This window comes from Dryobates pubescens, chromosome Z (genome assembly GCF_014839835.1).
Source record: "Dryobates pubescens isolate bDryPub1 chromosome Z, bDryPub1.pri, whole genome shotgun sequence".
NCBI classification, from domain to species: Eukaryota; Metazoa; Chordata; class Aves; order Piciformes; family Picidae; genus Dryobates; species Dryobates pubescens.
The window spans coordinates 57290185-57305386 of record NC_071657.1 but is presented as its reverse complement, the minus strand read 5'-3'; the positions used below and the strand labels follow the sequence as shown (position 1 = coordinate 57305386).

The 15202-nt window shown below is 39.2% G+C and overlaps 1 protein-coding gene across 1 annotated transcript in view; it reads right to left on the bottom strand.

Moving 5' to 3' along the window:
* Positions 1–15202, bottom strand: part of FCHO2 (FCH and mu domain containing endocytic adaptor 2) — a 101934-nt gene that overhangs the window by 62767 nt on the left and 23965 nt on the right. The window contains exons 6-8 of the mRNA XM_054179083.1: positions 13954–14058; positions 9200–9298; positions 7969–8065 (exon numbers count right to left, since the gene is read on the bottom strand). Coding sequence (XP_054035058.1) covers positions 7969–8065; positions 9200–9298; positions 13954–14058 — 301 coding nt within the window. The remainder of the gene's footprint in view (positions 1–7968; positions 8066–9199; positions 9299–13953; positions 14059–15202) is intronic.

Sequence of the window (15202 nt, the reverse complement as noted above, 5' to 3'; positions counted from 1 at the left end):
ACTGCAGGCTCATGTTCAGTCTACCATCAACCAGCACCCCCAGGTCCCTCTCAGCCTGACTGCTCTCTAGCCACTCTGACTCCAGCTTGTAGCTCTGCATGGGGTTGTTGTGGCCAATGTGCAGAACCCGGCACTTGGATGTGTTCAATCTCATGCCGTTGGATTCTGCCCATCTGTCCAGCCTGTCGAGGTCCCTCTGCAGAGCCTCTCTACCCTCCAGCAGATCAACTCCTGCCCCCAGCTTGGTGTCGTCAGCAAATTTACTGATGATGGACTCAATGTCCTCGTCCAGATCATCAATAAAGATGTTAAAGAGCATGGGGCCCAGTACTGTAATGGGTTGGGGCAGATCCCCTCCCCACCACAGGCAGAAATAACGACTCAGACAAACTGATTGCAAAAGTATTGGAGAGTTTAAATAGAGAACAGTGAGTGTGCACAAAAGGAAACATAGTGACAAGAAAGGAACCAAAGTAAACCCAGAAAGACTCCAAACCCCACCTGAGGGTGCATCCAAAACCCCCAGGGCTCCTTCTTCCCCCTCCCTCTGCTGGGCTAGTCTCAGCTGGCCAGGCCTGAGACTGCCCATCCCCCAGTGGCCTTGGGCCCAATCAGGCCCATGGCCGGGAGATCTCTCCCCCAGTTACCAAGTCTCGGAGAGGGAAGGAAAGAGGAAGTGCCAGACCCCACCGCAAAATTTATAGTGGTGCAAGGGATTATGGTAGAAATACCTAATTTCCTGAGTCCACCCACTGGGATGGACTTCTGGACACAGGAAACACCCCTGTAGCAGAGGGCACCCAGCCCAAACTGATCCTTGGGGCACACCACTAGTGACTGGCTGCCAGCTGGATGTGGCACCATTCACCACCACTCCCTGGGCTCGGCCCTCCAGCCAGTTCCTAACCCATCGCAGTGTGCTCCCATCCGAGCCATGGGCTGACAGCTTGGCCAGGAGTTTGCTATGGGGAACGGTGTCAAAGGCCTTGCTGAGGTCCAGGTAGACTACATCCACAGGCCTCCCCACATCCACCAGGCGGGTCACCTGATCATAGAAGGAGATCAGGTTGGTCAGGCAGGACCTGCCCTTCCTAAACCCATGCTGGCTGGGCCTGATCCCTTGGCCATCCTCTAAGTGTTGTGTGATTGCACTCAGGATGACCTGTTCCATAATCTTTCCTGGCACTGAGGTCAAGGCTGACAAGCCTGGAATTCCCTGGCTCATCCAACCAGCCCTTCTTGTGGATGGGTACCACGTTGGCCAGCTTCCAGTCATCTGGGATCTCTCCAGTGAGCCAGGACTGCTGAAAAATGATGGAGAGTGGCTTGGCCAGCTCATCTGCCAGCTCTCTCAGCACCCTAGGATGGATCCCATCTGGTCCCATGGACTTGTGGGGGTCTAAGCTGATGAGGAGAGCTCCTATCACTTGCTCTTGGAACACAGGGAAACTATGCAACTCCCTGGCTCCTTCTGCCAGCTCTGCAGGCCAGCTGTCTGGTAGACGTTCTTTCCCGCTAGTAAAAATTGAGGTAAAGAAGGTGTTAAGTAACTCTGCCTTATCCTCATCCTGTGATACAACATTTCCCTCCATGTCAACCAAGGAGTGGAGGTTGTCCCTGCCCTTCCAATATATTTATAGAAGGACTTTTTGTTGTCCTTCACATCAGAGGCCAGTTTGAGTTCCAAATGTGCTTTTGCCTCTCTAATTTTCCTTCTACATGCCCTAGCAACCTCTTTAAACATCCCATGGGTTGCCTCACCTTTCTTCCAAAGATGATATACCCTCTTTTTTTCCCTTAGTTCCGTTAAAAGCTCATCACCCATCCAGGCTGGCTGTCTGCCCCGGCGGCTCCTCTTCCGGCACATTGGCACAGCCTGTTCCTGAGCCTTCATCAGTTCTTTCTTGAAGCAGGTCCAGCCCTCCTGGACCCCTTTATTTTTAAGGGCTTTCTCCCAAGGAACCCTCTGAATTATTTCCTTGAGCAACCTGAAGTCCGCCCTCCGGAGGTCCAGAGTGGAGGTCTTCTTGCTGCCCCTCTTAGCTTGACCGAATACCGAAAATTCAATTATCTCGTGGTCGCTGGCCCCTAAACAGCCTCCGACCACCACATCACCCACCAGCCCTTCCCTGTTGGTGAAGAGGAGGTCACGCATAGCCTTGCCCCTGGTAGGCTCACACAGCACCTGGGATAAGAAGCTGTCCTCCATGCAGTCTAAGAACCTCCTAGACTGTCTCCTCTCTGCTGTGTTGAGATCCCAGCAGATGTCAGGCAGGTTGAAGTCACCCATGAGGACAAGGCCAGGAGATCTTGAGACAGCCTTAAGCTGTCTATAGAATGCTTCGTTGACATCATCCTCCTGGTTGGGTGGTCTATAACAGACTCCAACCAGGATGTCTGCCCTACCGGTCTTCCCTCTAATTCTTGTCCACAAGCATTCAACCTGATCGTCCCTAATCTCTAGTTCAATGGCATCTAGTGCCTCCCTGATGTACATGGCCACCCCTCCACCCCTTCTTCCTTGTCCATCTCTCCTGAAGAGCCTGTAGCCATCAATTGCAGCGCTCCAGTCATGTGAGTCGTCCCACCACGTCTCCGTGATGGCAACTACGTCATAACTTTCCTGCTGTAACAAGGCTTCCAGCTCCTCTTGTTTGTTTCCCATGCTTCGTGCATTAGTGTACATGCACCTCAGCTGGGCTGCTGGTTTGGCCTCTGACCCTAGCTTCCTGCCCCCAGACTCTTGCCTGAGGGGACTAGTTTCAGCCCCTTCCCCCTTCGAAACTAGTTTAAAGCCCTGTCAATGAGAGCTGCCAGTTCCCTTCCCAGAATCTTTTAACCTTTGGGGGACAGGCCATTCTCATATACTGTGACCTTTCCCCTTCTTTGGGACAGATGTACTCCATCTGTTGCCAGGTGGCCTGGTGCAGTAGAAAGTTTACCAAGATCAAAAAACCCAAAATTCTTTTGTCTGCACCAGCCTCTAAGCCACTTGTTGATTATGGCTGCTGTCCTGTTCCTTGTGGTATTCCCTCCTGCAACTAAGGGTATTGAGGAAAAAATTATTTGAGCACCTGTCCCCTCAACCAGATCTCCCAGGGCCCTGAAATCATTTTTGATAGCCCTGGGAGTTCTGATTACAACATCATCATTCCCTATCTGCATAAGTAGCAAAGGATAATAGTCAGAAGGCTGTACCAGCCTGGGCAGCCTTCTGGTAACATCATTAATTTGGGCTCCAGGGAGACAACAGAGTTCCCTATGAGATGGGTCTGGCCGACAAATGGGGCCCTCCATTCCCCTCAGAAGTGAATCGCCAATAACAATTACCCTCCTCTTTTTCTTGAGGGAGCCGGTCCTGATGCCAGGGGAGGGTTGTTTAACCTTAGGCTGCTTTGCCTTAGGCCATTTAACCTTAGCTTGTTTACCCTTAGGCTCTTTAGCCTCAGGGAGAACCCCAGATGATGTGTTCTCTGGCAACAGGACCACCTCACCCTCGATCTCCAGTGCCCCATACCTGTTTGTCAAGAGCAGTGGGGAAGGTGTGGGAAGGCAAGGAGGCTTAACCTTGTGTCTTTTGAGAGGAACCTGTGTCCATTCCCCTCTGCTTTTTGGGTAACCAGCCTCTGCTGTGGGAGCCTGCAGGGCCTGCTTACTCTTGTTCATATCTTTCCCCCTCTGGTTTATCTCTTTCCTCTTCTGGTTCATCTCTTCCCTACATTCCCTTACACTTTTAAGACTAGCAACCTCATCCTTTAGTCTGGCCACCAGATTAAGTAGGTAGTCAATCTGCTCACACCTTATGCAAGAGTTACCCCTACTACTCTGCATCTCAAGAGCCAGGCTCCAGCACTCTCTACAGCCAGACACCTGAACAGCTACCTGCTTATGTTCTTCCTCAGTCTGGGTTGACACTGACTTTTTTAGGGAGTTTTTGCTACGAGTTACAACCATGACTGTCCCTGACCACAGCACCCACTAGAAAAAGAAAGGAGGAAAAAAAAAAAACCAAAAAAAACCCTATTTACTATTTTTAATATTTAATATTTTTAATATTTACTATTTGTGCAAGAGCCAGTGATGGCAAATCAATGGCAAATGTGGACAATAAACATTGTAAAGCACTTTTGTTATCATGTAATCCGAATATTTGATGGATTGTAAGCACTAATTTTACAGTGTTTTAAAAAATGGACCCACCATAAAGTTCAAGTTTTTTTGATTGATAATGAAAGGAGACAAGAGGTGCTGTTACTGGTTTGTGTTTTCCATAGCCCAAATTCTAGATGTAGTTACTGGTAAGATTTAGAAGACAACTTGCATGTGACTACTACTCCTCTTTGACAGAACTCTGCCTGTGTTGCAGTCGCAAATCATGTTCTGGTTTATCCAGGCTGTGAAATATGGATCAAGCTAGCACAAAACTATGGCTTTGATTTTTATTATACTTAAAAGATGACCCAGTACCTCTCTCACACTGAACAATGACAGAGCATATGTAATAATTGCTACCTGCAGATTGGAGGGAAAAGAGTCGGTAAAATCATGGATCTCCATTTTTGTCTGTATTACAATAAAAAAAAGACTTCCTTTTTATTGTTTAATAAAAAAAAAGGCAAAAATAGGAGAAACCACATTATCAACAGCTGCTAATAATGACACTAGAACAAATTAATGAAAATTAATCATCTAGATTTGTTCTTTGCTCATGTTTTGTTTAGAAAATGCAGCACAGCTGAGTCTTTTCATTTAGCCTGCAAGGTACCTTTACAGGTGAACTGTGGACTAGGCAAAAACTAATAAAGAGACAAATGCACACAGTTAGTTCCCCACAGATGAAGACGCAGTAATTTAGCAGGTGAAAATCATCCATGACCAACTACATTTATGTAAGCACTCACTAACCTCAAACACATCAGTTACTATCCTGCCAACTTCAGACTTAAGTCCTAGGAAAAACCAAAGCCGTTTCTATTTCATGCACTATCTACTTTTCACATAGGAACAACACAAACCTTTAATAGATATCAAAATAACTTATTTATTAAATATATACTTTTGCTGGAAGAAAAGCAAACATTTTCTGCCATGCAATAAATGCATTTTCCAGGAAACAGCCTACCACAAACAGAAAACTGATTCATCAAAAGCAGCCGACAAGTTTCAACCAACACTGCAGGACCATGTGAGTGAAAAGCATCTTCCAACTGATGGAATCAAACCTGCTATTAAACCTAAAAGCAGGAACACACCACACAATCATAGTGGAAGGGAGCTCTAAAGGTGATCAAGTCCAATCTCTCTGCAATAAACAGGGACATCTTCAACCAGGTCAGGTTGCTCAGAGCCCCAGCCAGCTTGACCTTGAATGTCTCCAGGAGCACAGCATCCACGACTTCTATGGGCAACCTGTGCCAGTTTCACCACCTTTACTGTGAAAAATTTCTTTCTTCCATCTACTCTGAATCTACCTTCTTTCAGTTTAAAACCCTTACTCATAGTCTTACCACTACAAGCTCTATGTTCTTGTCCCCATCTTTTTTGCAAGCACTTCTTAAATATTGAAAGGCCACACTAAGATCTCCTTGGTGCCTTCTCTTGTCTAAGCTAAATAAACCCAACAATAACCCTAAGTCCTTCTGCCTCTGCTTGTAGGAGGGGTGTTCTAGCCCTCTGATCACGTTTGTGGCCCGTCCTGTGCTGAGGACTCCAGAGTTGAACACAGTACTCCAGGTGGGGTCTCACCAGAACAGAGTAGAGGGGGAAGAATCACCTCCCCTGACTTGCTGGCCACCCATCTCTTGATGCAGCACAGGATACAGTTCGCTTTCTAGGCTGTGAATGCACTTTGCTACCCGATGTCATTTTTCACCCACTAGTATCCGGAAGACATTCTCTGAAGGGGTGTTCTCAATCCCTTCATCCCTAAGTCTTTAATGATACCAGGGGATGCGTCAACCCAGATGCAAGACTTTGCACCTGGCCTTGTTGAACCTCCTGAGGATCAGTCACATGGTCCCACTTCACAAGCGTGTCCAGGTCACGCTCAGTGTTAGAAACAGTTCAGAGAACACATCACATTCTGACCTAAAACCTTACTTGTTATTGCTGGTCCTGCCAGCTCTCCTCTTGATTGTCAATATTTTACAAGAAGTGAGTGTTTCTTCAGTTTAAAATTAAAAGATTTGCAACTGGAAGTTTGAGGATTTTTGTTCGTTCATTTGTTTTGTTCTACACTGAATGGAAGTAAGAAAGCAACTAATGAATGCAACTTCAAATACTGCATTAGTAAGAACTACAAACTAAATTATTTTTTTTTTTTTTTAATTTAAAAGTAAGTTCAGTGATAAAGCTGACTAGGTAAGTTATTTAGACAGCAGTTAAACAAGAGACCGTGATAAAGCTGACTAGGTAAATTTAGGTAGCAGTTAAACAAGAATAATTTTCTGTACGTGATGTTAAAAAACCTTGGAAAGCATTACTGCTTGAAAGAAGTATTTGTTCTAAGAAAACGAGCATTAAACCCTAGAAACACCTGTGGATTCTGACTTCAGGAGGAAGAAAACGGCCACCAGAGGGAGCCCACTGAAATCGGTACAAAGGACACAGCTGCACCAAGAGAAATTCCAGATACACAGATGAAAGTTTAAGAAAATTGCCTAGAATTAGAAAACTTTAAAGCAAGTTCTTGCAGTAAGACAGCCCTCCTCAGTATATTTCAGATTAATTCTTATTTTTACTGATAGCAAGTGACCTTTGCTATGAAGAACTGTAACAAAGGGTAAAATACTCTGAAATAAACTGAAACACTTTGTTACTCATCACTAAGTTTACTCCAAATTCAGTATTTCAAAAACCAACCCACCATCTAACTTAGTATACTAGCCCACAAATAACATGGAAGGGAGAAGGCCTACATAGTCTGGGGAATTTAAAAGTAGTTCCTTCAAACCAATGTAGTTTTGTAATCCTAAGCAACAGTGACAAGAAGCATTTTTTCTACATTTGTTCTGTAGAAACAAGTCAATATAATTTTAACTTTTTTTTTAATATTTATATTTATCTGAGCAGCCATCTCCTCCTCCAGTCTAATTAATAAATACATCACAGAGAAAGACAGACATTTGCTCCATGGCTTAAAATACCTTTCTGTTAAGAATAGCTCTCGAATGCAGAGAGCTATTTTTCTAATCACAGAAAATCAGTCCTTACCATACTGGAAGTTTACATTTAATTCTTAGAAGGCTGACACCTCACTTGGCCTTCCAGATCTTTGTAATTGTCAAAGCTGTATGATTCTAAGCTAATAAATGAATACAATAGAAGCAGAACCATAACCAATATCACCAGCAGTACTGAGAGACTGGTTTTTTTAATGTCAGTCTAGGAAAGTCTTACACAGCACACCCAACAAGCAGTACTTTCTGAAAGTGCTACTCAGTTTGCTGTTTACTAAAACAATCTACATGCAACATATTAAAATGGCTGATTTCGTAAACTAACCAAGTAAACTGATACAACTGTTCCAAAAGTCAATAAGCAGCTTTGTAGACTGATCTGAATATACCCCTACATTCACATTAAGTAAGTATTTTTACAGTATTTTTTATATTATGCAGAAAGAGAGAGAAAGCAACATATAGTTTATGCAAGGAACTTAAGTCTTGACATATTTCACTGATGTAACATGGAACTACTATTTAAAAGCTTGATGTAAGGTCTACATAGAGGGACTCAGAGCTACAAATTGCCATGCTTTATGAAGATGAATATTGCATGTACATAATAAATTGTATGTTACCAATTTCTATGAATTATTTAATATCAAAGCTAGCAAATTTTGAGAAATTTAAATTGTAAGCACATTAAAAATATAACACAGTAACAGACAGGCATTTGGCCTTTTATTAGGAGTGGAAATCTAGTTCTAAAATTACCATTTCCTACTCTGTTATTTTTATCTCTTACCAGGTCTTTCCTTGCCAGTTCCTTTTGACTCAGCAAATTTCTGTATTAAACTCTCAACCGTAGTGTTTGTCATGTTATTAATAAACTCTTCATGCACCTTCAAAAAGAAAACAAACAGAAAACAAACACCACACACACAAAAAAGGGAATTTTAAAACCAGTAATTAAATTATAAAGCAGTGTTCTCTAGAGTTAAGGTTCACAAATACTTGCAAAGCTTGCAGAAATCAACAGGCATTTTATCAAGGAAATTCCTTCTTTGATTTATTTACGAGTGTGTACAAAATACAGATACAAATTAGGCACAAAAGACTACAGCTTGATGACAAGTCTAGGATTTATACTTATTTCTTCTGTCTAAATGGATTGTGTATATATAATATGCTGAATTTGTCAGCAACATGTACCACTACAATGTCAGGAAGACAAGCAGTCTCCTAAGCCAGCAGCAGTTAAGGGTGTGACCTGTTACTGCTGTATTATCACAGTTTCCACCTGCTTAGTAAAAGCATTACCGTTGTAATGTTTTCAGTCTGACAAAGAAACAAGCATATGCGGTTGTTAAAGTTTTTCCAACAATGTGGTACGTATATGCTTTAAAAATAAATAGCATGACCCTTGCAAAAAAACCCCCAAAAACAACCAAATAAAAAAATAGCATGACCCTTATGAAAAAATAAAAACAGAACAAAAAGACAACAACTGAGGAAAGTAGTGACTAAGTGTGTGCAAATAAAACTACACTTCAAAACACCCAAAAAATTAAGGGATACTTATAAAGATAATTAATTAAACCTACTGAAATCTAAGGAAAAGATACTATAGAAGTCTCTGTTACTGAAGATCTTTTCTCAAACTCCAATCTGTATAAAAAATTTGGAAACTATAATTTCAAGTTTCAGTTGAAGAGAAGAACAGATATGCTGCTCATGTGTAAAGTAAGTGCTGATTTAATACACAGAAAACAGAACTTTGAAATACATTAAAAATTGTACAAATTGTCAAAATATCTTGCCTCCTCTTATGATAGAAATTATTCACATTCTGTAAATTTAGACTGAGCTTATAAACGCAACAGGAAGCCATAAACATTTGAGCTTACATTAATTCCTCATAATTCAAAATATGTGATCTTATAATTACAAGCACAGTAAAAAATGTTTGATTTAACAGTTAAGAAATATATGTAACAGAATGCAAAGAACAACAGAAAAGGTAATATAAAAGTTACCTCTCCTATTTGTAAATGAATTTCTTTTATGGTATTCGACAATGATTCTATAATTTCTTTCATACGAAGAAGGTGCGTTTCTTCAATGTCTTGAAATTTCTGTAAACCAAGACAGTCATAATGAAAATATTTCTTGAAGTATTTACTACTGGGATTTTAATAATTAAATACACTAAATGGAAAAACCAACCCAATTGTCTTTGTCAGGTCTTGATAACAGTAATTACAATACTTTGGAAAGGAAGACGCAGAATTTAGAGTTATGAAACAATGTACTTTAAAATACTGTATCATTTTAGCACCCTTATCCATTATTTTTACTTACTCCTTAAACTTCAATCTACCTTGATTTTGCAAAAGTCTGACCTATTTCTCACAAAAAAAATAGCATTAGAGGGTGTTTAAAAAAAAAAAACAACACACACGTTCTTCATTTCCAAAGAGCCTTAATTTTTTCACTTTAACCCAGAAATCTTATTTCTACATTGGTTTAGCACTTCCTTCTGAACACCCTTTCCTCCTGCTCACAATATACACATGCCTTCTTTTTTCCTCGTTAAGTTTGTAGCTGTTGCTTTTTTAAATGATTAATTTGTTTGATCTTTAAACTCATGGTAAGTAATCTTTGTGGGTGGTTCCATTTTAGTTAAGACTTCCAGCTGACAGCCATTTTAAAAATCACTTTCAATGTTTCAAATGACCCCTTCACATAGCCAAAGGGAACTAAAAATGTCTTCATCCTCCTCAACAGTCGACCATAATTGTCTTGAAATCTTTGTTTACTCCTGCTATTTCCTATTTCTCTTCCTATTTCTGTAACTGCACATTCGAGTGTGCACATACTTCAGAATACCATTTAATCCTCTCCTGGTTCTCTGAAACCGTCTCTTCACATTTTACATCTCCTGCTACTCTGACTCACAGACACAACTCCATACAGATTGGCCAAATATCTCTAATTACTAAACTCTCCTGTTTTTTGTTTTTTTTTTTTGGCATACTTAAATATATCTCTAACCACTGATCAAGCAGATTATTTTTTTTAATCCCAGCAGCCTTCCCCTGAATTAAAGACAACATAGCCATCCTCTGTAGTCTCCTCCATAACATTACTTCTTTTACCGACTGCCTCGTTATAGAAGTTGTGTTATTTTGCTTCCAAAGCTATTTATGGTCTACCTCTATAATATCTGCTATCAGTCACTACTGGGGTGTCAACATATGAACAGAATGTATTCAACATCTGTTTCCACAACCTAATTACAATCAAAAAACAGTCAGCTTTTGAAATTATGCCAATGATGCTTCCATCATGTTTTGGTCTGAGCTCCCCAAAAATCTGCAAAATAGAGGTGCCAGTTTTCTTTAAACCCTTCTCTTTAATGTATATCAAAACAATTTGCCATCTAGATTTATTTTTTTTTGTCAGTAGGAAGGTCCCTCTTCCCCAGTTGTTTCCTTCTTTCTTGTTTATTGTTTTATACCTAAGATTTAAAGTCTTTGAAGCTGAGCCATCTTAGCTTTTTACAGCACATAATACATAGAGGTTCTGATCAAAGAATAAAGCTCGGTAATATATTACAACCACACAATTCGTAACACACAGACATAATCATTAACTAAACTGTTTACTTTCACTTTTGAAAGGTAGGTCCACCTAAAAAAGATGTACTCAAATCTAATATTAATAACCCAACAATGCAAACCATTTCAGAGTGCTTTAAGCTACAATACAAATGAAAGATCACCACTGGTGGGATCTTAAGCTGTCCAACTCAGTATACACAGTTTAAGTGTATGACTCAATTTTATAAATATGTCTATTTTCCTTTAAGTTTTACACCATTTTAAAAATATTTCTACTCATTCCTGAACTTCATCTCAAGTTAACAGCAAAATTGTCCAAATTCAACTCTACTCAGTTCTAGATAAGACCTAAAACTTTCAAAGAACTTTTCAAAGAACTTTTAGCACTTTCAACTAATGTGTGAATTTCACACATTCAAAAACCTGACCAGCTATGTGACTTTCAAAAAAGTTCCTAGCAAGGTGGAAATTCTAGCAAATAAGACATGATGTTTTCTGAGCATCTACACAGTAATTGCATAATACAATTATAGCTTTACTCAGAAAAATAAAATATTTTAACAGGAGGAATTCCTGTCAAATTCAATTTCTAAACAGTGAACTAATGCTTCTACTTCTTTAATCACAATAAAACCTTCCACGTTTATAAGAGCAAAAACCGCAACTTGAAATTTAAGATTCACCCTCGCAAAATAATGTATGGTGAACCCCTTTGGTTTAATAACTGCAGGTAAAATAGTAAATGAGAAGAGCCACAGAGATTACAGTCTGAACTCCAAGCCCCTTGATGCTGCTCTTCAACCAGCACTTATGTTATAAAGCTGGCAAGATGTCAGCATGGTATCAAATACCCATCAGCCGATTCAGCAGGTGGTTGTGACTGGCTTCCCAGATGAAACCAAGACACATATTCATGGGAGTTATTTTTCCTATCACATCATCTTTACAGTAGCCCTCTTGAAACCAAATTAGAGATGCAGCTACACAATATACTTAAACCCAAGAGATATGACTTACGCTGTCAGAATGGCATTTTTCATTTCCAATATGGAGAGATGTGTAAAGTTTCCAGGCGTCCATTATCACATTAAGTGAAAATTTAAATTAAACTCTCCTTGTATTAAACTCTCCTTATCTCAACCTGTGGGGTTTTGCATTTTGCTCCCGATTTTCCTTCCCATCCCAATGTTGGGGTGAGGTGGGACAGTAGTGTGAGCAGCAGCATGGGGCTCAGCTGTGGCTAGACCTGAAACCATGACATCTTAGCCTACTTCAAATATGTCATACCTACCTAATAACACAAAGTAGAACAAATACCACCTTCACATTCTTTTTCTAGATACAAATTAAGCTGTTACTTTTCTCATTTTTTTGTTATAGTGGATTGTTAAATGGATTTATATATCTTTTTCAGTACATCAGTACATCATGAAAAGTCCAGCTAGTTTGCTTGCTGAGTGCCCTTCTTCCTTCCCTAATTCACTGACAGGAAAATCAATTTCAAATACTCTTCAGGTTTATCTTCTGTCAGTTCCAAACAGGAACTCCTTTTCATGCTTTCCTGCTCACTGGGGATGAATTCATGCTGCAATTAAGCAAAGTCAGCTTATTGAAATTATACTTGTTATCTTTTTTTCTTATTTTGGAGAGTAGCAAGTCAAACTGCTCTAAACACAGTCTTGTATGGTAAGGAATAAATAGCAGATAACTTTTCTGAAACTATAAATAAATACTTAATACAACCTGACTGAACTTGCTCTGCAGTGGAACAGAAGCACTTACAGGATCTATTTTAGTGGTGGGTTCAGTAATTTCCAGAGAATTATAAAAAGCACTTAGAAGGCATACGTTTTTATTTTAATGAGAGAAAAATAATGTATATAACCAAATTAACTCAAACTGAAAAGAAAAGCATAGGGAGTACAGCTTCTTAACCAGAACTGAGTTAGGATACTACACAAAACTATCTCCTGCAAACTCTTCAGGGAAAGGTTGCAAAGACTCCTAACATAAGTCTCATGTTAAAAGCAAATTTTGCAATAGCATGCCATGCCTGAGCACTATTTTCTTGCTAAAGCCTGGACTGTGGAGTGGGAATAAAGAGTTCTGGTATGTGATATATGCAGTACCCTTTCTGTAACAGCTGTGTTGAGTATCTATCTATTCAGAGATGAACTAGATGAAATTTTAATTAAATTCTCAGTGCAGGAAAGCAGTTTACCATTTAGGACAGGGCAGCGTTTTACATGTCAGCCTACACAATCCTCATGCTGTGAAATCTTAATTCTCAGCAAGTTAAGGGAAATTGTAACACTTTACCATTTAAATGTTAGAATACAAGTACGGCTGAATCTCCCTAATAATTCTATCTACAGCTAAAAACATACCTCAAAACTAATGGAAAAAAAAGGGAAGAATTTTCAACCAAAAGGAAAATTCCCATTTGCAAAAGCTTTACTAAACCCAGAAAAATATACAAATAAATATGCCAGCTAGTCCTCAACTAATTATTATTACTAAGAGAACTACTAAAGTTTCTGCTTGAAATCTGGGGCAGTGGGAATAAGGGCTACTATCAACAGATTTGAAAAGGCAACTTCAAAACTAACAAGAAGCAGCATATGCAATGATATCCTCTTGAACTTGATATCCTCTGGAATACAGATTTGAAGTCTTTAAAAAAAATAAAGAACCTTGAGCAGATGTTAAGAGCTTCTCACAACCTTAGGTAAACACTGGGAAAACACTTTAAAAAGCTGTAACTGAAATGTTTTGCCAGAATGATAATGAAAAAACCACAATGGATCCCAGTATTAGAACTCCTGTGAATGAGTTCTGAGTGTCCAGCAAATTACAAGATTTCTCACATCACCACAGCACATCCACAATATGTACATAAGTTTTGCTTTCTTCCTATGAATTTTTTCTGAAAGTCTTTCTAGAATGCTAATGCTAAGCTGTGTCACTCAAGGACAGTGCCATCACAAATACTGACCACACATGGTCAGTATTTGCTCTTCAAACATACTACTTCTGCCATTGCTGTTCATATCAATTTCCTAAGGACATAATTACGCTTTTCAAAAGCTTTGCTTTCAGAGGTCTTCAGAGATATGAAACACCATATTTTAATCTATTTTAAAAGTAACTCACTTAATGTAACTTACCTGCGCAGTTTCTGTCATTTTCTGTTCAAAATCAGATTTCAATGCAGCATATTTCTCCACATAGAGTTTATAGGTATCTGTAGCTTTTTTTGATTTAACTGCAGCCTGTAGATGAGTAAAAGAAAAAAGAAAAAAGTGTCAAATGTCACACACACAACCAGATCCAAGGTTTATGAAGTCGCTATTAAAAGAAAGTTTAATATGATCCATTAAAAAAAAATCTCCAGGGGCATATGAAAACAGAGAAGTACCATGTCAGATTTCACCACCAAATAACTCAGATTCAAACCACTAGAGATTTCTGTTCAAAGCTATATATGAATCACATTAAAAAGGTTAAAAAAGCAACTACCTTGTTTAAATCCCATCCTCTTATCAGCAATGACAAATTTATAAGTGTTTGGAAATAAAATCTGTATTGCTGAAGTTAACTTATTAGCCCCTGACTAATGCTTAGACCTGCCACAGAAAATCATGAAGGAAGCAGGTTTCAATTACAGAACAAGAAGTTATTTGTAGAGTTCTGAAAGTTAATGAGAAAACAAAAATGACCCCGGAATAAACATAGAGAAGGTGAAATTCTCCATTAGTTGAAAAGTAAAGCCATTACATCAGTAGAATTTCTAAGATTAAGAGGTATTTGAAAGTGAAAGTTATGCAGAACATACTGATGGACATACTGATGCAGCTCAGTGTTGTTTATCATAGTCCTTATTGGCTTTATAATTTATTCATACTTTTTTGTTGCTAATAAACAAAACCAACCTTTCTGGGAGTTTAATATTCTTAAAAGAAAAGAAATATACAGGAAAATCCCAATATTTAATGACAACAAAATTAAATTAAGTAATTGTCTATGATAGAGAAAAAGTTATTTTCAAAGTTTACAGCATGGCATTTGACAGAGTATTTCAAACTTTGACACTGTTGCTATTTCTGAGTTAACAGCCAAAGAAAATAAAAATCATCTTGAATTTCAGCTTTTATTCTAGGCTCATAGTTCAACATGCCTGTTCTATCTCACTGACATTTCCCATCAGCTTAATTAAAAAATATTCTCAGTTTGTTAATAGCATCAGTGAAGACAGTTGTGTATTTAATATTTGTTCTGGTTATCAACAGCTCTCCTCCCCTACTGCAAATTAATTTCACCCACATTAAAAATATAAACTATTTCTCACTTGCAATGACTCATACAGCTGACCACTACCTATAACTTCCAAATGAATTAACACAAAGACGCCCTTTG